The 18,153-nt window shown below is 37.1% G+C and overlaps 12 protein-coding genes across 12 annotated transcripts; 8 read left to right on the forward strand and 4 right to left on the reverse strand.

Annotated features, from left to right (window-relative positions):
* Positions 1-684: 684 nt before the first annotated feature.
* On the forward strand, positions 685-1,585 carry RHIMIDRAFT_235995 (S-adenosyl-L-methionine-dependent methyltransferase; the record flags this gene model as incomplete). Its single annotated transcript, XM_023608461.1, has 3 exons — positions 685-742; positions 802-1,210; positions 1,264-1,585. The coding sequence occupies 3 exons, from the start codon at positions 685-687 to the stop codon at positions 1,583-1,585; spliced, it is 789 nt and encodes a 262-aa protein (XP_023467705.1).
* A 55-nt stretch (positions 1,586-1,640) lies between these two features.
* Positions 1,641-2,585, forward strand: RHIMIDRAFT_235996 (galactose-binding like protein; the record flags this gene model as incomplete). Its single annotated transcript, XM_023608462.1, has 4 exons — positions 1,641-2,023; positions 2,075-2,302; positions 2,360-2,467; positions 2,516-2,585. 4 exons carry the CDS (start codon positions 1,641-1,643, stop codon positions 2,583-2,585), a joined length of 789 nt encoding a protein of 262 aa, XP_023467706.1.
* Positions 2,586-3,056: 471 nt separating this feature from the next.
* On the forward strand, positions 3,057-3,646 carry RHIMIDRAFT_200358 (phosphatases II; the record flags this gene model as incomplete). The annotated part of the gene is made up of 3 exons (XM_023606449.1): positions 3,057-3,389; positions 3,437-3,481; positions 3,527-3,646. The coding sequence occupies 3 exons, from the start codon at positions 3,057-3,059 to the stop codon at positions 3,644-3,646; spliced, it is 498 nt and encodes a 165-aa protein (XP_023467707.1).
* Positions 3,647-5,358: 1,712 nt separating this feature from the next.
* On the forward strand, positions 5,359-5,517 carry RHIMIDRAFT_189036 (uncharacterized protein; the record flags this gene model as incomplete). The annotated part of the gene is made up of 1 exon (XM_023605903.1): positions 5,359-5,517. A coding segment is annotated over one exon (159 nt), but the record flags the coding sequence as incomplete, so codon positions are not given.
* A 340-nt stretch (positions 5,518-5,857) lies between these two features.
* On the reverse strand, positions 5,858-6,859 carry RHIMIDRAFT_200313 (glyceraldehyde-3-phosphate dehydrogenase 2; the record flags this gene model as incomplete). Its single annotated transcript, XM_023606444.1, has 1 exon — positions 5,858-6,859. One exon carries the CDS (start codon positions 6,857-6,859, stop codon positions 5,858-5,860), a length of 1,002 nt encoding a protein of 333 aa, XP_023467709.1.
* A 1,095-nt stretch (positions 6,860-7,954) lies between these two features.
* Positions 7,955-9,228, forward strand: RHIMIDRAFT_287203 (FAD dependent oxidoreductase; the record flags this gene model as incomplete). Its single annotated transcript, XM_023613454.1, has 3 exons — positions 7,955-8,136; positions 8,205-9,008; positions 9,066-9,228. 3 exons carry the CDS (start codon positions 7,955-7,957, stop codon positions 9,226-9,228), a joined length of 1,149 nt encoding a protein of 382 aa, XP_023467710.1.
* RHIMIDRAFT_112841 (protein serine/threonine kinase) lies at positions 9,197-10,866 on the reverse strand (the record flags this gene model as incomplete). Its single annotated transcript, XM_023605268.1, has 12 exons — positions 9,197-9,436; positions 9,486-9,540; positions 9,593-9,673; positions 9,730-9,954; positions 10,012-10,086; positions 10,139-10,171; positions 10,226-10,288; positions 10,339-10,456; positions 10,505-10,569; positions 10,630-10,721; positions 10,774-10,795; positions 10,850-10,866. Coding segments are annotated over 12 exons (920 nt in total), but the record flags the coding sequence as incomplete, so codon positions are not given.
* A 72-nt stretch (positions 10,867-10,938) lies between these two features.
* RHIMIDRAFT_290775 (ankyrin) lies at positions 10,939-11,808 on the reverse strand. The gene is made up of 4 exons (XM_023613758.1): positions 11,761-11,808; positions 11,681-11,706; positions 11,572-11,630; positions 10,939-11,520 (listed from the first exon to the last, which is right to left on the reverse strand). Exons 1-4 carry the CDS (start codon positions 11,801-11,803, stop codon positions 11,058-11,060), a joined length of 591 nt encoding a protein of 196 aa, XP_023467712.1. The 5' UTR covers positions 11,804-11,808; the 3' UTR covers positions 10,939-11,057.
* A 1,102-nt stretch (positions 11,809-12,910) lies between these two features.
* RHIMIDRAFT_113011 (uncharacterized protein) lies at positions 12,911-13,592 on the forward strand. The gene is made up of 4 exons (XM_023605270.1): positions 12,911-12,980; positions 13,034-13,163; positions 13,214-13,246; positions 13,291-13,592. Exons 1-4 carry the CDS (start codon positions 12,951-12,953, stop codon positions 13,473-13,475), a joined length of 378 nt encoding a protein of 125 aa, XP_023467713.1. The 5' UTR covers positions 12,911-12,950; the 3' UTR covers positions 13,476-13,592.
* On the forward strand, positions 13,593-14,840 carry RHIMIDRAFT_113012 (uncharacterized protein). The gene is made up of 4 exons (XM_023605271.1): positions 13,593-13,755; positions 13,808-14,269; positions 14,317-14,407; positions 14,473-14,840. Exons 1-4 carry the CDS (start codon positions 13,709-13,711, stop codon positions 14,548-14,550), a joined length of 678 nt encoding a protein of 225 aa, XP_023467714.1. The 5' UTR covers positions 13,593-13,708; the 3' UTR covers positions 14,551-14,840.
* RHIMIDRAFT_112993 (T-complex protein 1 zeta subunit) lies at positions 14,735-16,690 on the forward strand. Its single transcript, XM_023605269.1, has 6 exons — positions 14,735-14,799; positions 14,852-14,992; positions 15,044-15,107; positions 15,157-15,351; positions 15,399-16,412; positions 16,460-16,690. Coding segments are annotated over exons 1-6 (1,623 nt in total). The 5' UTR covers positions 14,735-14,797; the 3' UTR covers positions 16,667-16,690.
* A 23-nt stretch (positions 16,691-16,713) lies between these two features.
* RHIMIDRAFT_200848 (putative CDK1) lies at positions 16,714-17,619 on the reverse strand (the record flags this gene model as incomplete). Its single annotated transcript, XM_023606486.1, has 1 exon — positions 16,714-17,619. The coding sequence occupies one exon, from the start codon at positions 17,617-17,619 to the stop codon at positions 16,714-16,716; it is 906 nt and encodes a 301-aa protein (XP_023467716.1).
* Positions 17,620-18,153: the final 534 nt, after the last annotated feature.

Genomic DNA, 18,153 nt, shown 5'->3' on the forward strand with positions numbered 1-18,153 from the left:
CTGTTTTTATATCAGCCGTATGTAGAGACTTTTACACGAGTTGAGCTGACAGAGCGGGGGCTTAAGGCATTCTCTTGATTGTTGTAAACTTCAAAGGTGCTAAAGATGCGACATAAAAGAAATATATGTTTTTGCAGGCGCACAAGTTGAAAGTAAAATTTCTGCATTTGTAAGATATCATGTAATTAGCTTCTGCTTTAACCTTATATTTGACTTATTTTTGAACTGAAGGAATTGTATTCAGTTCCATTTGGACCTTCTATTTATTCTATATAGTCGTCTAACAACAACGCATGGATGCTTTCTGCAACTATCTCTCTCTACTTCTCAACAGTTTTTGTTGGTTGCTAGTTCTTTCAACATTCAAAGACATTTTCATAATACTGTTTTGATATTCCTCATGAACAATATTAGCTGATATGAATCTATTTCGTTTCTTCAAAAGAAAAAGCGATCCTGCCAACTTTGTGACTAAAAAGGCAGTTAGAAAAATAAAGTCACATTTGATTATGTAATTTTTCATGGCCCCAATTCCAAGGTATTATTTCCTATTATGGAATTATACTCAATGCAAATGTTTTTCCTGCTTTCGTGTAACGCTCGACAGAGTTTCGTTTTGCACGGCCCCTCTCTCTCTCTAATATATATATCCTTTTCTCATAGACTTCAACTTGCTTTATCTAAATGTCTGTATTACATCCTACTGCATTACGTGGATTTCAAAATCAAGCTTCTGCCTATGGTAAGCACAGTAGATATAAAAAGATAAAGCGTGACTCATGCGTAAATGTATTCCAAAAGTGAAAGCAAGACCAAGCTATCCGTCTGCTGCTCTCGATGTCATCTGTTCCTTATTCTCGAAACCTCTTTCTTCCAAAAAGATACTCGACCTTGGCGCCGGTACAGGAATCATGACAAAGCTTCTTGTAGAAAGAGGCTTTGATGTTACTGCGGTTGAGCCAGTGGATGGGATGCGAGAAAAGCTGAGCCAAGAACTCCCTGAGGTGACTGCACTCGAAGGGAACTCTTACTCCATTCCGGTCAAATCTGAATCACAGGATGCGGTGGTCTTGGCTCAATGCTTTCATTGGTTTGACAACATCAAGAGCTTACAAGAGATCCATCGTGTGCTCAAGCCTGGAGGATACCTGTTCTTGATCTGGAACATGGAAAGTAGAGAACGTTGTGAATGGCTAGGCAAGCTTAGAGAGTATGTATGGTGTTATCATATCTCCTGCCTGAGGTCTTATTCTTTTTTTGTAGTTTATACGAACAATATGAAAAATCTGCGCCTCAGTATCGTCATGGCCGCTGGAAGAATGTTTTTGAGACAGATGAAGCCAAGAGCCTCTATAGACTTCCATTAGAACATCAGCAATTTGCAAATGATACACTTGTAGTACGATCCACTCCTTGGACAAGAATTCTTAGCAAGAGTTATATTGCCGTGTTAGATAAAGAGGAACAAGAGTGTCTACGTCAAAAAGTAGAAAAAGTCTTGGACGATTATCATCTACCCAAGGATGATAGCGAACCCTTTATTCTACGCCACGACACTGATTTATACTATTGTCAAAAGATGTAATAAAAAATTCATTGTTCCCCCCTTTTAAGAAATTTATCCTTTGTTTCCTTTCATAATGGATTCCCCTCTTTCTTCTTCACCTCCTTCTTCTTACTTTTTAAACGCACAATCACCCACGTTGTCAGCAGAGTTTTCACATTCTCAGCGTGCTCATTTATTTTCTTATGATGAAGAACGTTATGTTGACAGTAATGATAATCAAGACGACAATGAAGAGGACGATGACAACCCTAATCAAGAGAGTGATTTAAACGTGGAAGATGCTGCAAGAGAGCAAGCAGCTCTTACAGCTTATAGAACAATGCACCCTGAAAAGGAACAACGAGAGATTGGAGGAAGAGAGATTGACAATCATGAAGCGATTTGGAGCGTTTCTTCGTTTCGACCTCATTGGGGAGCAGATAAATTGAGAGATAATAATCCATTTAGTTATTGGCAGTAAGTTTATGAACGACACAAATCAAACTCTCTTGCTAATAATTCATGTAGATCGGATTCATCCGATGCTAAAAAGCATCATACGATCGATATCGCATTTCATCAGGCAACACTTGTCAGTCAAGTATCTTTATTTATTGACTTCTTTCAAGATGAAACCTATACACCCAAGACAGTGATGGTGCGTGGAGGTAATACATATAGAGACTTGCAGGAGATAACGACAGTGGAGTGTCCGGAATTCGTTGGTTGGGTCAATATAGATTTACTATCTGCTACGTAACTATTCCCCATAATTATTTATATTGTTTCTCTTATTCTGTATATATTCATTAGAGATGGAATACCATTCCGTGTATTTAAACTACAGATTGCTATTCTGAATACACACTTGAATGGAAAGGATACTCATGTACGTCAAGTAAAAGTATATTCACTGATACCGTAAGTATGAATACTGTATACATAAATATTTATTAATACGCTCATTAGATCCTACCTTCAAGATACCAGTAATCCAAGCAGGAAAAGAAAGCCTAATTTAGGAATTGGCCTTCGATAAAAATATGACAATGTCTACACTCAAAAAATATTTGCGCACTGATAGTTTCAGACAACAAATAATGATAAAAGAAAGCCCATCAGAAGGAAAAGAATGAGATATGGAAAAGGATGAGATATACAAAGAAATGATTAGCACATCGGTTATTTATATTGGTATTAAATACTTATATTATAAAGAAGAGGGTTTATAAGAGAAAAAGAGAAGTCAAGATCAGACTATTTATATGAAGTCTCTAACAGCTTTTTTAGTTACTTGTTAATTATAAGTGTTGACCACATTTATCCTCTCTTCTCTTAGAAACACAAGCACATTTTATGTATTATTACGTGCTGTCTTTTTAATAATAAAGAAGACATGGAAAATCAACTAAAGTATAATTGTTATTGATCTTGTAATGTGTGCGAATAATTTCTGAAAAAAGTATATATTATGCCTTTTTTTCTTCTTTTTTTTCTGTTGTCACTTTTTATGTTTAGCGTCATCCAATCACCAAATACGCAGCAAAAGTTTCTACTACTGGACGCACCTACACAAAAGACACTACCAAAATATGTTCAAGTATTCAAACAAGAAAATGTATCTGATCTCGTCTGTATCTGTCACCGACCGTCGGGGGATATTTATGACACTGAGGAGCTTGAACAATCAACTGGAATCAAAGTACACGACACAATCAAATTCGAAGATGGCAGCGTGCCTGATCAACAAGCGATTGATCTTTGGTTAGAACTAAGTGAAAAAGCTAGACAAGAAAACACGACGATAGGTGTCCACTGTATTGCTGGTATTGGTAGAGCACCTGTGAGTATGCCAAAGTTGATACGAATGTATATACTGATAGACTATAGGTATTAGTGGCGATATCACTGATTGAAGCTGGCATGGATCCACTCGTAAGTTATTCATATATGTATATATGATGACTAATTTATTCGTAGGATGCCATAAGTTACATTAGAAAACATAGAAGAGGCGCATTAAATAAGAATCAAGTTCGATTTTTAGACAGTTATAAAAAAAAGGGTTCCAAACGGAAAAAATTGTTTGGGCTTTTTTAGCCCGAAACATTCAGAAAAAAAAAATATTTTTCTTTTCTTCTTTATTAAAAAAAATACTACGTTATGAAGAGTGACGAAGTTTGGGCAGAACTATTTGGTTCTATAAGCATTGGTTGCTGGATTGTTGTATTTACACCGTAAGAACATATTCTCCTCCTTTCTTGGAATACATAAATTAATGATCTGATGCATCGGGGGACACATTATTATTATTAGACAGTTATGGGAGAATTACAAGAGAAAGAATACAGATGGTGTATCCGTGACATTTCTCTTGTTGTGGATATTTGGAGACATCTTTAACCTATTGGGCATTTTATTAGAAGATTTATTATTTACAATGGCAAGATTATATATGTATCCACGCATCTGGTTATAACCCTCCCTACTTTTATTAGCTCCTTTTAGCTGCTTATTATTTATTTGCGGATTGTGTACTCATGAGTCAGGTTTTGTACTATCGAACTCCTATCAGGGACGACGAAACAATTGTGACACCAACAGAATGCAGCCCACTGATGCCCAAACCGACCAAGTCAGATTCAACCCGCACAGTGGTGCGTCTCTTTTTTATATCAAGTATCATCTCATGGCTTGCTCTCTTGGCTTCTTCTGCTGTTTACTTTTATCATTCAAATATTGATTTTAGTAAGATACCCTTGATACCCCAACTCTTTGGATGGACCAGTGCTATCCTTTACTGCTCCAGTCGTATTCCTCAAATCATGCAAAACTTTAAGAATGAAAGTGTAGAAGGTCTTTCGTTATCGATGTTTATATTCAGTGTCGTTGGTAACTTGACCTATTGTTTTGTAAGTTCTTCACGTGTATAAACATATATATATAAGTATATATAATCTTATGTATCATGTATAGAGCATTCTCCTGGTATCACTTGATCCTACCTATCTCTTTATCAATTATTCGTGGTTACTTGGAAGTGGTGGAACCTTGTTTTTTGATTTTACTGTAAGGAGAAAGAAAATCAATGATTGCAATATTGACAAAAACTTTATTATTATAAAAATAGATCTTTTTTCAATTTTATATGTACAGAAAACGTTCTTAAAAAAAGGGGGTAAATTGATCTTCATCATGCTGCATCTTTATTTCTCATGAAACGTTTCATAAAGTTGTAGGCATATTAAATGCTGACATCGATCGACATAAACAAAGCAAGGGGAAGAAGGAGAAGAAGAAGGACCTTTTGTGGATCGGCATGTTTTTTTTTATTTTTTTATTATAAATAACCAAGATGATATTTCTCTTTCTTTCTCCCTTTTTTTTTCTTCTTGAAACTTCTTAACAAACAAATAATAAACAATACAATAATAATCATGGAAAATAAAGTAACTCTTCCACCTTTAAAATTCGTCGTTCAAAGCTTATTCAAAGACGATAAAAGTACATTTGTGAACTATAACAGCAACAAACGCCCACTGAACACACATACGACAATATCCCTACCTCCTTCTTATTCTGCACCCTTTTCTCCTACAGACAGCCATCATGGCCGATACGTACCTGGTCCCTATGACGCATGTTGCTATTGCTACTGTTGCCCTCCTCCTGTTGATCTACCTCAACATAATTTAACATTTAATAGTCATCGTCGATCGAACTCAGCCGAGATGGTCTTTACACCACAAGAATTTAAAAGAGCTAGGTCTCATACAACATCCGGATACCCAAGCAAGGAAATGGAACCACGTCGACGATATCACTGTCATTTATGTAGAAAGTCATTTTTGCGTCCTTCTTCACTCAAGACACATAACTATTCACACACAGGAGAGAAGCCGTTCAAATGTCCGTACGTAGGTTGTGACCGTAGTTTCAGTGTACATAGCAATATGCGACGCCACCTGCGTACGCATGATTGCTGATGGATCATCTTTCCTCCTTGTTTGTAACATATGTGTACATAGTACGAATCATCTCAAACGAGAGAACCTTGTCTGTGCATGATGAAACAGAGTTATATTGACAAAATATAAAGTTTGTACAACAAATAATAAACACGCCTCTCCTTTTGTTTTATCGAAAACAGGTTTTGTTCTTGAAAATCATTCGGTTTTAATTTTAGTATCACTGCATGATTGTTTATATGCTTTATGCTTTCCCCCCTTTTTTATGGGATGTACACGCACATATTCGTATGCATTTACAAAGAGAGCTTTTGAAACGGTTTATTCAAAAATAAAAAGAAATTTACAAGGTTTTGGCAATATGTTGAACCAAGTCAACTACTCTGCAACTATAACCCTTTTCGTTATCGTACCAAGCGATCAATTTGACAAAGGTAGGTGTCAATTGAATACCGGCGTTAGCATCAAAGACACTGCTGTGTTCTTCACCGATGAAATCAGTAGATACCACAGAATCTTCTGTGTAATCCAGGATACCCTTCAATGGGCCTTGAGAAGCCTCCTTGATAGCCTTCTTGATGTCGTCATATGAAGTTTCTTTTTCCAAGTTGACTGTCAAATCGACAACAGAGACATCACTCGTGGGTACACGGAAGGCCATACCGGTCAGCTTGCCATTTAGCTCGGGAATGACCTTACCTACAGCCTTGGCAGCACCAGTTGTGGAAGGAATGATATTAGAGTAAGCAGCACGACCACCACGCCAGTCCTTGTGAGAGGGACCATCGACGGTCTTTTGGGTTGCTGTGGTTGCGTGTACAGTGGTCATCAAACCTTCCTTGATACCAAACTTTTCATGAATGACCTTGGCCAGAGGAGCTAAACAGTTGGTGGTACAGGAGGCGTTGGAGACAATCTTTTGATCAGCCTTATATTTGTCCAGGTTGACACCACAGACATACATGGGTGCATCAGGAGAGGGGGCAGTGATGACGACCTTCTTAGCACCACCCTTCAAGTGGTTTCCAGCAGCTTCCGTAGACAAAAATACACCAGTGGATTCGACTACGATGTCAACGCCGTCTTTGCCCCAGGGAATATTGGCTGGTTCCTTTTCGTTGTGGACGTGAATCTTTTGACCATCGACAACCAAATAGCCGTCTTTGGCCTCGACTTGTCCCTTGAAGCGGCCATGAACAGTATCATATTTGAGCATGTAGACCATATAGTCCAAAGAGATGAAGGGATCATTGATAGATACGACTTCGACGCCTTGCTTTTCACGAGCAGCACGGAAGACAATACGGCCGATACGACCAAAACCGTTGATTCCAATTTTAACCATCTTTAAAATATATTTACAACTAAAAGAATATCAAAGACATCCCTTTTACTCTGCTTTATATAACCTCAAAAGCCATGTTTCGGTTGTTGAAACGAATGATGTCTTTCTGACTACATTGATATTTCTTCTTAAACACTGCACGATAAGAAGCGATGAGATGATTATTTTTTACGTTAGAGACTTTCATCAGAATATATCATCTCTTTTTGTTTTGTTCTCTCTTTGCTTTCTTTCATCAAATGATATATACAAACCTTTTTTTCATGTTGCATTCATGCTGTTTGTATGTTATTACATCATCCAGTGTCTAAACCCTTTCCTTTTAGAATAACTTTAAATGCCCGAAAAGGTCGAGGTCCATTTTCTGTGCAGGGAGAACAAATGATGATTATCATTTGTAAGCAGTTTATATACAATCTAATTTGCATGATAGTAATTGCTATATTGACTTTGTTTCTTATAGAAAACGTATTCTGGTGCGACCAAGATTTATCTTTATCAGTTTTTAAAATGTAGTAAGCTACATACGTTAAAAGTTGCTCTCTGTTGCAGCATTTATCTAAACATTTGTGTTAGAATATTCCAGCAAAACCCTTTAAAGTCATTCAGGTTAAATATATTAGAAGTCTCGTTGATTCTTGTTGTCAGTATCTTCCTCTTCCAGGAACATGCTTGCGTTTTACTTTACTGCTAACAATTGAACAAAAAGTGCTTGACTGAATTAAGCTCGGGATACGGTATGTCTGGCTCTATCTTCAGAAGCATGGATAGGGGGCATGACCTATGACTAGATGATAGCCTCCTTCATGTGCAAATACTGGTCTATTTCATCCAGTGCAACTTTTAGAAAACTAGCATATTTCCCCGTTACTGTCCCTTCTCTGTTCGTATGCACGACGAGACTATGCTACGTTTCATGCTAATATAAAAGGTAAAGTCATCTAGAAAGATACAGTTTTTCAAAAGTCCCTTTATCATATCCACCTGTTGCCTTTGTTTTGATGAAATTTAATCTTATGTCTTTATGCACCCAACACTGGTGCTACAATTGTTCCTCGGGTAAACCTTTTGTTTTCTTTTTTTTTTTTTTACAAGATGCACAAATGGCTTCGACATGTCAAAAAGTATTCAACTGTAGTTCCTGATTTACAAGTAGACAACATCATCATTGGCGGTGGTGTTGTCGGTTTAGCCCTGGGTGAAAAGTTGACAAGAGAGAGACCGATGGAGACGACGTTTGTTGTAGAGAAAAACAAACTGATAGGACAAGAGACAAGGTTAATATATATTGTTAGGCCCAATAGGATACATGGGACAAAACAAGACTGATCATGTGTATATATAGTTCGAGAAATAGTGAAGTGATCCATGCTGGTATCTATTACCCAGAAGAGAGTTTAAAGACAAGACTCTGCATCGAGGGAAACAGAAAGATGTACAAGCTATTGGCTCAGAAAGGAATACCACATAAGCAGATTGGTAAATGGGTCGTTGCGCAGGACGCAACTCAAGAGGCGTACCTGAAGCAGCTTCATGCCAAGGCTACCCGATTAGGCGTGCCTACATATTTCCTTAGTTTGGACGAAGCCAAACGTCAGGAACCTCATGTTCATATTGGTCGTGCTGTCCTTGTGTCGCCATCGACAGGTATTCTAGACTCGCATGCACTGATGGGCTATTTAGAGCAGAACGTCGCGGTCGCCTTGGCAACTGAAGTTAAGGCCATTCGTCCTCAACAGCCAGGGTACCTCTTACAGCTAGTTACTAACCAGACCCAGTCATGGGTTCTGGCTCGACGCGTCTTTAATGCTGCTGGACTTCATGCAGATAAAATCGGCCAGATGCTTCAGTTGCCTTATCGCTTGTACTATGCCCGTGGACATTATTATCGCTCAACTGACACTCAGCTGCAAGTGAATCATCTCATCTATCCTTGCCCTGAAAAGAATCTCGCCGGTTTGGGCACTCATCTCACACTCGATCTCGCTGGTCATCTCAAATTTGGCCCTGACGTACAGTACATTGATGATCCCTATGACTATCAAGTGCCAGAGGACGAGGCAAAGAAAGACGCTTTTGTCAAGGCCATTCAAACCTATTTACCGTCACTTAATCCAGAAAAGCTGCATCCTGATTACTCTGGTATAAGGCAAGTTCACTCTACACCGTAAAGCATAAAAAAAACTCATTGTGTGTATATACTTAGGCCAAAACTTGCTGGACCAGGTGAGCCGTTTAGAGATTTTATCATCAAGGAAGAGCGTGAGGCAAACTTGGATAACTTTTTTACACTGATGGGTATTGAAAGTCCTGGGTTAACATCTTCACTTGCAATTGCAGATTACGTTTATGAATTAATAAGAAAATGATACCAGTTTAACTATTAAGAGATATACAGCTACTGTCATATGCGTATATGTATATGTATGTGTGTGTGCGTGTGCGCCATTGTGGGTGTATAATATAAATAGGTGAAGATGTAAATACAATCATTTACGTTATTTTATCGTGTTTCTTTGATATGACCATTATTTTCAACTGTTTGATCCTTTTTCCGCAGCTCATCAAAGTAAGGATCTACATAAAAAAGAATGAGCTAAAATACTCTTTTAAAATATTATCTTACGTTGTAATGCATCGCTTGCTGTAATACGCTTTTCAGGAGGGTACTCCAAAAGACGCTAGTATATCAATTAGTTCTATATCGCATTCGAAGCCATCCACTGAACTTACCTTTAGCAGATCAATACCGAGTGAATCCAATTTAGGTAAGAGGGTCTCTAAAGGTATCCTTGGAAATATCTCAAAATCACGCTAATGGAGAGAATACATGAGTGTTTGTGTTAATATACCTCATATAAAGACATTACCTTGTACTCTGGAAGCTGGGATACCTTTGGCCACGTCTCTTCTGTGGGTGTACCTAGCACCTTAAATATCCTTTGCAATTGATCCGAGATTGAGTTGCCTGGGAACAGCGGTCTTCCAGAGGCCATTTCAGCAAAGATACACCCTGCAGACCATAAATCAATTGAAGTTGAATATTGACGAGATCCCATCAAGACATCAGGTGCTCTGTACCATAGAGTGACCACCTAATATATATATATATAGATCAATATGCGCATCATGTATAAATATATAAATGTTACCTCATGTGAATAGCTTCTCACTGGGATACCGTATGCTCTGGCCAAACCAAAATCACCCAATTTCAATTCTCCTTTCTAAATTTATAGTTAGATAATATTCTCTCCTTCTTTTATACATTGATCGTACTTTATTAATCAATAAGTTTTGAGGCTTCAAGTCCTATGATGAATTGTATTAGCTGATGTGTCGAAAGAATTACTTGATATACTTTACTCTGTGCAAGACTCTATGGGCGTGACAAAATGCGATACCTTTCAAAAGTTGATACATCAATTGCTATAATTCAATGAGCCTACTGTGCGTGCAAAATTAGGTACTATTCTTACCTTCAAAGTCAAGACATCAATATCTCCACCATAGGAATCAAGAAACTTTTTGAGGTCAGAGTCCAAGTATTCAAATATCAGCGTCAGCTTCTTTTCTGTATGCAACACATCATAAAGTCTATGAATAGTTTGAGAATAAGCTTGAGGATTTGTCTATGTATTTTACCTTAGAATATTTGGGTGTTTTAGTTCCTTTAGTAGAGAGATTTCACGAATGGCGGTACAAGGTACCTTTATTTTTATATATAATTTTACACATTAATAATTTAAATCATCTACAATATTACTTACGCCTTCTTCTTCATTATCAAGTCGAATACGCTTTAAAGCAACCACTTCATTTGTTTCTCTATTTTGTGCTTTATAAACAATACCATAGGTACCTTAATGGAGTGTTAATCAGATGTTGAGTATACACCATTAACACAAACAAACCTTCACCAAGCTTCTCTATTTTCTTTAATAAAACAAAAAAGTCAATCTTTGCTTTATTTTTAATTAGTTTTCATACTTGATATTTATCCATTGTCGTTCAATTAAAGGAAAAAAAAAAAAAGGAAAAGACAGATTTTTTAATTGTATAGTTTGTGTTCGCACTTTAATTTCCTAGGTGCGCCCCCTCTTTACTATCTCAACACAAAAAGTTTGCTCACACAAGTTTAAAGATGATACAATAACACGCTTTTTATTTAATATACATTCCAAGTCTGTGTGACTTTTTAGGAGGCACTTTTTCTTAGTTCTTCCAGTAATAGCTTTGTCACCATCTCTCTTAGCTCTTCTTCATTTGCAAATTCGCCTCCTTGTTCTTCAATTCTATTAATGATTTCTTGCATCTTGCTTGCCACTTCTGGATCATAGTCTTCATCATTATTATCATGTTGGACATGAGCCAGAGACATATCTTCCAAGTCTTCTGTTGGCAGTACTTCCTTGGTAATATTTGCCAAATATTCTGCTACTTCTTTCCATCCTTCTTGAAATGCTGTCAAAGCTGGTGTGAATCCATCTTCATTGACTTTTTTAGGATCAGCACCACGATCAAGCAAGATCTGTGCCATTTCCACTGTCTCTGCTACAAACAAGGGTGTATCTTTATCAAAATCTTCTACATTCACATCAGCTCCTTTATCCAACAAATACTTCACAATTTCGGTCTGATTATATGATACTGCTGCGTGCCTAAGAAACAACCAATTAAGTATGTTATCATTATCATCAACTGTTATTTACATTGCTGTATAACCAAATTGATCATGACTATTTACATCCATGCCACCTTCAATCAATTCCTATTGAACATATGAATATACTCTTCCTTTTTATTATTGTTGAAACTTGCCTTGACTCGATCGAGTTGACCGTCACCTAATTTTGATGTCAGTTATATCTTGTTTATTTGTAACAATGACTCTCCTTTACCTGCTGCTACCCATAAGTTGTCTTGTGAAGTAGGTGCTCTCATTCTTTTGAAAAAACGATATGAAAAGTGTAAAAAAGCACGAAAAGTCTTTTCTTTTTTATGCAAGTGGCTTGTTCCATCTCCTCTTTAAAAAGGTCACGTCGTACAATAAGGTACCATTCTTTACCTTTTTCGTTTTTCTTTTCTCTCTGTACAGTAGTTCAATTGGACACGCTCTTGAAATGTAATGGCTCACTTTATTGAAGTGCGCTTGACCATATTTTTCGTTTACACTTTTAGTTCTTTTCCCAACAACGGTGGTAGCAATGTACTTAACGAAGGAATAGAAGCAACAGCTTTCATTCCGAAAAAGTCATTCTCATTGACATCACGAAAGCGAAAGTAACGGCATACTCAAAGCCAGCCAAAACTTGTAAAACAGAAGAGAATATGAGTCCTCAACAAGTTTGTTGTATGCTTGTCATATAATGAAATTGACAATCGAAATAATGGTCGCATAACGCATAAATGAAATGGCTCGTCTGTTTTCTTTATTAGAGTGAAATAAAAGTAAGCAATATATCAAAATATACAAATGATATGGAGTCTTTGTTGAAAATTATAATTTGAGTTTGTGTATAATCATTTTAGACTGCACTGCTTTGGCTTCGCTGTAACAAAGAAAAGAAAGTATATTGGATTTGATATCAGAAGGGTAGAATGCTTCAATATTCATTTCCTAGATCAGCTTGTCTGTAAAAGTATCATAAGCAACTCTGTAAATAGTTTGTGACGTTGGATCATCGTATCCATTTAATGCAGTGACATACTTTTGTTACTGTGCCATGAAGTGAACCAATGTGGTCATATTTGATAATGAACTTGCTTGGAGGCACTTGGTTATGGAATCACTGCTACAAAGACCTTTTTTGACCACAATGTACTGGTCAATTCGTAGTATGATTAATTATCAGATTTTGTTTCGAGACTGTCTGTTCGAGAGCCCATTGCTGTATTTAGCTTTGTTATAGAATCAGACAAAATAGAAAGTACGATGAGCCTGTGTGTATCTTTATTCAGAATAAAACAAAAGAAAAGCAATAATAGCACAATCCATATTTATCTTCAAACATGTGAGCAAATACATTTCTTTGTTCTAAAATCCGACCACTATTTTAAAAAGTACAAGTGCTGTATTTTCTTTACAAGGATGACGGAGAAAGAATACAAGACAACAAAGGTTTATTTATATAATGTCATGAAAGAGGGAGAAACTGATTGTATAAAGAAAAGAAAGCAGGATTACAGGATATAGAAAAGAGTCAGTTCCAATTACTTGAACAAGTAAAAGATTTAAAGCATCAATTAAAGCAAAAGACCGATGAATGCAACGCGCTTCAAGACAAATTGACTACAAAAACAAGTAAGAGAAATATAAAATGTGCATAAGCGTTACTAATGAGTATCCATTAGCCGAACATGAAGAAAAGCTGAAAAAGATGCGAGGTACAGAATAAATGAACTTGGCATTTAATAAATAAAATCAATAGAGATATTTGGACAGGCTACCAAAAGCATAGATAACTATCGAGCAACGATCGCCTCACAGAAAAAGGAAATTGAAGAATTAAAGTGTCAACTGGAAGAGTATCAAGCTAAAGAAGAGAAATATAATATAGACTTGACGTCAAATCAATGTAACTCATCTATGATAATACAAGTTGTGTTCTATTAACTATTTAAAATAGCAACCCTAGAAGTATTGAAAAGAGAAAAGGATTCAGCAGAGGAGAGGATGGAGAGTTATGTAAGGTTCTTGGGACAATGTATGTACAATTACTCATTTTAAAATAGAAAGCTGAAAATGAGCAATTATCCAGTCAAATAGACACTATAAAAAAGGAATTTGAACAATATAAGAAGCGAGCACGTAAACTATTAGAAAAGAACAAGGAAGAGCAACAAGATATGACTAGAGTACATCAACTAGAGAAACAGTTACAAGAACTAGAACAGTAAATTATAAGAGCAAACATACAATACAGGATGTATACTGATAACCAATAGAAAATATGAGGCAGAATGTGGTAAAAAGTCTGAACAGCAATTAGTCTTGGAGAGAGACTTGCGCAAGGCTATTGATCATATCAATGAACTAGAAGCACATCAAGCGACGTTATTAAAGGAAAAGAGTACAAATGAATCACAGCTAAGTCGATTGCGACAAGTGTCTGCGCGTGATAAGTCTAGGATAGAGTCACTTGAACATTCCTATCAGCAAATATTAGATCAGCTTAAACAACAAAACCACAGCCATCAGAAGGACATACATGAGCTACAAGATAAAATAGAGCAATTAGAAAAGGAAAATAGTCACTTGATGCAATTGAAACAACAACCCATAGATGTTTCCAAAGAGCAAACAAAACTAGAAAGAGAGTTACAGGAATTACGTATTTCATTACATGAATATGAGTGTGACAATAGATCCTTGAGACGTCAGGAACAATTGTTAAAGAGTGAAATAAGGTAAAAAAAAAAAAGATTTATTTGATCTTATTTCTTATAAAAAGTAGGAAAATGAATGCAGTTGATAAACAGCAAAATATGAGTATTGAATACTTGAAAAATGTCATTTTAAAGTTTTTGATGTCTGATAATAAGCAGGTAAAAAAAAAAAAAAAAAAAAAAAAGCTTATAGTTTAAAAAGCCATTTGCTTACATAATCTTAGTCCATGGTACCTGTTATTTCTAAACTGTTATGCTTGAATGAAACGGAAACAGTTGATTTAAAGAATAGCTGTTATTAAATCCTATGTGTGTACTTTTCCCTTTTTTATAAATCCTCTCCCTCCTATTTTTCTAATGAAGGAGGAGAAAGAGAGAAAGAGAGAATCAATTTCCGCTGTAGCTGAGCGACAATTTGTTTTAACTCGTGTGCGTTGTTTGTGTGTGCTTTATTGCCTTTGAAATTTTTTTTTTTTCTATTGCGGGACAAGAAGATCTTTCTACATCCTTCATCAGTTCTTTTTTTTTCTTCTTATTTAAAATCTAATAATGTAAGCCATTTAACAAAAATAAAAAAGTACATAAACTAAAATAAAACTCAAGGTCATCTGCTGCTTTGAAAGTAATCAATCCAAATTCGGATGTCGCAAGACGCGGACAGGCACTTCAGCTCAACATTACTGCCGCGATAGGTTTACAAGAAGTGCTAAGATCTAACTTGGGCCCCAGAGGAACAATCAAGATGTAACTATATAATAAAAAGATATGTCATAAAGTGAACTTATCATCACATAGGTTGGTAGATGGTGCTGGTGGTATTAAGCTTACCAAGGACGGAAAGGTCCTACTGAGTGAAATGGTAAGCAAAAACGCACAAATATATATAATGATTACTAACACACAAAAAGCAAATTCAACATCCTACTGCTGCCATGATTGCCAAAGCCGCTACAGCTCAAGATGAAATCACAGGAGATGGCACAACATCCATCGTCTTGATGGTCGGTGAACTTTTAAAACAAGCCGAACGTTATATCTCTGAAGGTCTCCATCCTCGTGTGATCACAGAAGGATACGACCTTGCCAAAAAGGAAGCTCTCAAGGTAAGAATACATTCTACCGTGGAAAACAGCTATCTAATATATTGTAGTTTTTGGATGAATTCAAAGTGCAGCAAGCCGAGATTGATCGTGAATTACTAGTATCAGTCGCGCGTACCTCCCTTCGCACCAAAGTTCACCGCGCCTTGGCTGATACGTTGACTGAAGCCGTGGTCGATGCTGTCTTGGCTATTCATCGTGAAGGAGAACCCATCGATCTTCATATGGTTGAAATCATGAAAATGCAACACCGTTCAGAGACAGAGTCTAAGCTGATCCGTGGTCTCGTCTTGGACCATGGTGCTCGTCATCCTGATATGCCCAAGCGAATCAAAGATGCATTCATCTTGACACTCAACGTCAGTCTCGAATACGAAAAATCTGAAATCAACTCTGGCTTCTTCTATTCTACTCCTGAGCAACGTGATAGATTGGTAGAGAGTGAACGTAAGCATGTGGATGATAAGGTCCGCCGTTTAGTCGAGTTCAAGAATGAGGTTTGTAGTGGTGAAAATGCCGATAAGGGATTTGTTATCATCAACCAAAAGGGTATCGACCCTCTTTCTCTTGACTTATTGGCCAAGCATGGTATCTTGGCCCTTCGTAGAGCTAAAAGAAGAAATATGGAGCGTCTTCAACTGGCGTGTGGTGGCGTTGCTCAAAACTCAGTAGAAGATTTGACACCTGAAGTATTAGGTTACGCAGGATTAGTCTATGAACAAGTATTGGGGGAAGATAAATACACATTTGTTGAAGATGTCAAGGATCCCTATAGTGTGACCATCTTGATCAAGGGACCTAACCCTCATATCATTGCTCAAACAAATGACGCTGTTCGTGATGGTCTTCGTGCTGTCAAGAATGCAGTTGAAGATAAAGCTGTTGTTCCTGGTGGTGGTGCCTTTGAAGTAGCTCTTGCTCAACATTTGACGAAATATAAAAAGGAAGTCAAGGGTCGTGCCAAGATGGGCGTTCAAGCCTTTGCTGATGCTATGTTGATCATACCCAAGGTCCTTGCTCAAAATGCTGGTTTTGATGTTCAGGATGTGATTGTTGCTTTACAGGTAAGAAAAAAAAAGGATATATTATAACAAAACTAACATACTTTAAGGATGAACATTCTGATGGTCACGTTGTAGGTGTTGACCTGAAGACAGGTGAAACGATGGATCCTAAATTAGAAGGCGTTTGGGACAATTACAGAGTCCATCGTCATATGCTCCATTCTTGCTCTGTTATCGCAAGTAATCTCTTATTAGTTGATGAAATGATGCGTGCTGGTAGAACATCCTTGAAGGGACCTCAACTTGGAGAATAAAGCAATGACGCATATAAAAAGTGATAAAGAAAAAAACAACTTTAATTCTAATAAGGGTTACATCTATTTAATTCAGCAAAGTAACTGTGATTGAGTGCATCCTTTGCTGATATTCTTAATTGAGGTTGATATTGAAGCATACGACTGAGTAAATCGAGACCACAGACATCAATGTTGGGTAAAACTTGATTTATGCTCTGTTGAGGATAGATGACAGCTGGTTGTTTATATTCTGATAGTTGCGAGACACCAGGCCAAGTCTGTTCTGTTGGTGTGCCTAATAACCGAAATATCTTTTGTAACTGATCTTCATTGGTCGTTCCAGGGAACAACGGCCGACCTGTGTACATTTCACCCATAATGCAGCCTGCTGACCAGATATCGATGGATGTAGAATACATACGAGAGCCCAAAAGGACATCAGGTGCACGATACCAAAGCGTGACAACTTCATTCGAAAACGTGTTTACAGGGATACCAAAGGCACGAGCCAGGCCAAAGTCTCCCAATTTCAATTCACCATGTTTATTGATCAGCAAGTTCTGAGGCTTCAGGTCACGATGAAGCACCCTGTTTTCATGACAATAAGCGATACCCTTCAATAATTGATACATGAACGACTTGATAGTGGCTGTGTCGAGATTACCCTGTCGAGCGTCCATAAACTTTTTGAGGTCTTGGTCCATATACTCTGAGACGAGAATGAGTTTACTTTCGGTATGAATGACATCAAGCAGTCGAATGATGTTGGTATGTTTGAGTTCCTTCATGAGTGAAATTTCTCGAATGGCTGTGGAGGGTGCACCTTCTTCAGGATCTAAGTGAATTTCTTTAAGAGCTACTGTCTCTCCTGTAATTCGACTCTTTCCCTTATAAACGGTCGCATAGGTGCCTTCACCTAGCTTTTCTAGTCGAGTGTACCTTGTTTCAGGGTTCGAACCCAGGGAGTTCATGTTTTTGAACAAGAAGAAACACAAGAAAAGAAAATACAAGAAATCATGCAAAAAATAAAAAAAGATTGCGCCTCGGCCAACAAAGAAGAAAAAAGGATCTACTGTAGTCTAGAATCTCTCTTTCTCCTTTTCGCTTCTTATTTCTCTCTCTCTCTCTTTTTCTATTTAGTCTATAATATAGTGATATAGCATTGAGTTTATTCGGTATCAAAAGGGGAGAACTTTTTTATTGCCATGTGTTGAATAACCTCAGTCGGTTAATATTGGTTTCTATTTTTATAATTTCATTTTCCAGCAGTGGTTGCGGCCAATTCTTCTCTAACGGCTTCAATATGTTGCTTTAATAGATAGTCCTTTTCTTTGAGTTCTTGTTCTTCTCTTCTCAGTCTAGCAATTTCTTCTCTTAATTGTTGCTCTTCACGAGTCAATCGGTCTCTTCTAAAAGAGCTTTGGGGCTTGTTTAATAGCTCTGAGCGGTAATAGTCGGCCATGAGATAGGTATGTGTATAAAAAAAAGAAAGAAAAAAAGAATGA

This window comes from Rhizopus microsporus (assembly GCF_002708625.1).
Source record: "Rhizopus microsporus ATCC 52813 unplaced genomic scaffold scaffold_5, whole genome shotgun sequence".
In the NCBI taxonomy this organism is placed as follows: domain Eukaryota; kingdom Fungi; phylum Mucoromycota; class Mucoromycetes; order Mucorales; family Rhizopodaceae; genus Rhizopus; species Rhizopus microsporus.

Excerpts from the sequence above, each read along its gene's own strand:
- RHIMIDRAFT_290775 (XM_023613758.1), bottom strand. The coding sequence starts at position 11,803 with ATGAGAGCACCTACTTCACAAGACAACTTATGGGTAGCAGCAG. Across the intron at positions 11,631-11,680 it reads GTCAACTCGATCGAGTCAAG|GAATTGATTGAAGGTGGCAT; the intron begins GCAAGTTTCAAC and ends TATGTTCAATAG. Across the intron at positions 11,521-11,571 it reads CAATTTGGTTATACAGCAAT|GCACGCAGCAGTATCATATA; the intron begins GTAAATAACAGT and ends GTTGTTTCTTAG.
- RHIMIDRAFT_113011 (XM_023605270.1), top strand. The coding sequence starts at position 12,951 with ATGACGGAGAAAGAATACAAGACAACAAAG. Across the intron at positions 12,981-13,033 it reads AAGAATACAAGACAACAAAG|AAAGCAGGATTACAGGATAT; the intron begins GTTTATTTATAT and ends TATAAAGAAAAG. Across the intron at positions 13,247-13,290 it reads AAAGCTGAAAAAGATGCGAG|AGATATTTGGACAGGCTACC; the intron begins GTACAGAATAAA and ends TAAAATCAATAG.
- RHIMIDRAFT_113012 (XM_023605271.1), top strand. The coding sequence starts at position 13,709 with ATGACTAGAGTACATCAACTAGAGAAACAGTTACAAGAACTAGAACA. Across the intron at positions 14,270-14,316 it reads TTGTTAAAGAGTGAAATAAG|GAAAATGAATGCAGTTGATA; the intron begins GTAAAAAAAAAA and ends TATAAAAAGTAG. Across the intron at positions 14,408-14,472 it reads TGATGTCTGATAATAAGCAG|TCCATGGTACCTGTTATTTC; the intron begins GTAAAAAAAAAA and ends ACATAATCTTAG.
- RHIMIDRAFT_112993 (XM_023605269.1), top strand. Across the intron at positions 15,108-15,156 it reads AGGTCCTACTGAGTGAAATG|CAAATTCAACATCCTACTGC; the intron begins GTAAGCAAAAAC and ends ACACACAAAAAG. Across the intron at positions 15,352-15,398 it reads CCAAAAAGGAAGCTCTCAAG|TTTTTGGATGAATTCAAAGT; the intron begins GTAAGAATACAT and ends AATATATTGTAG.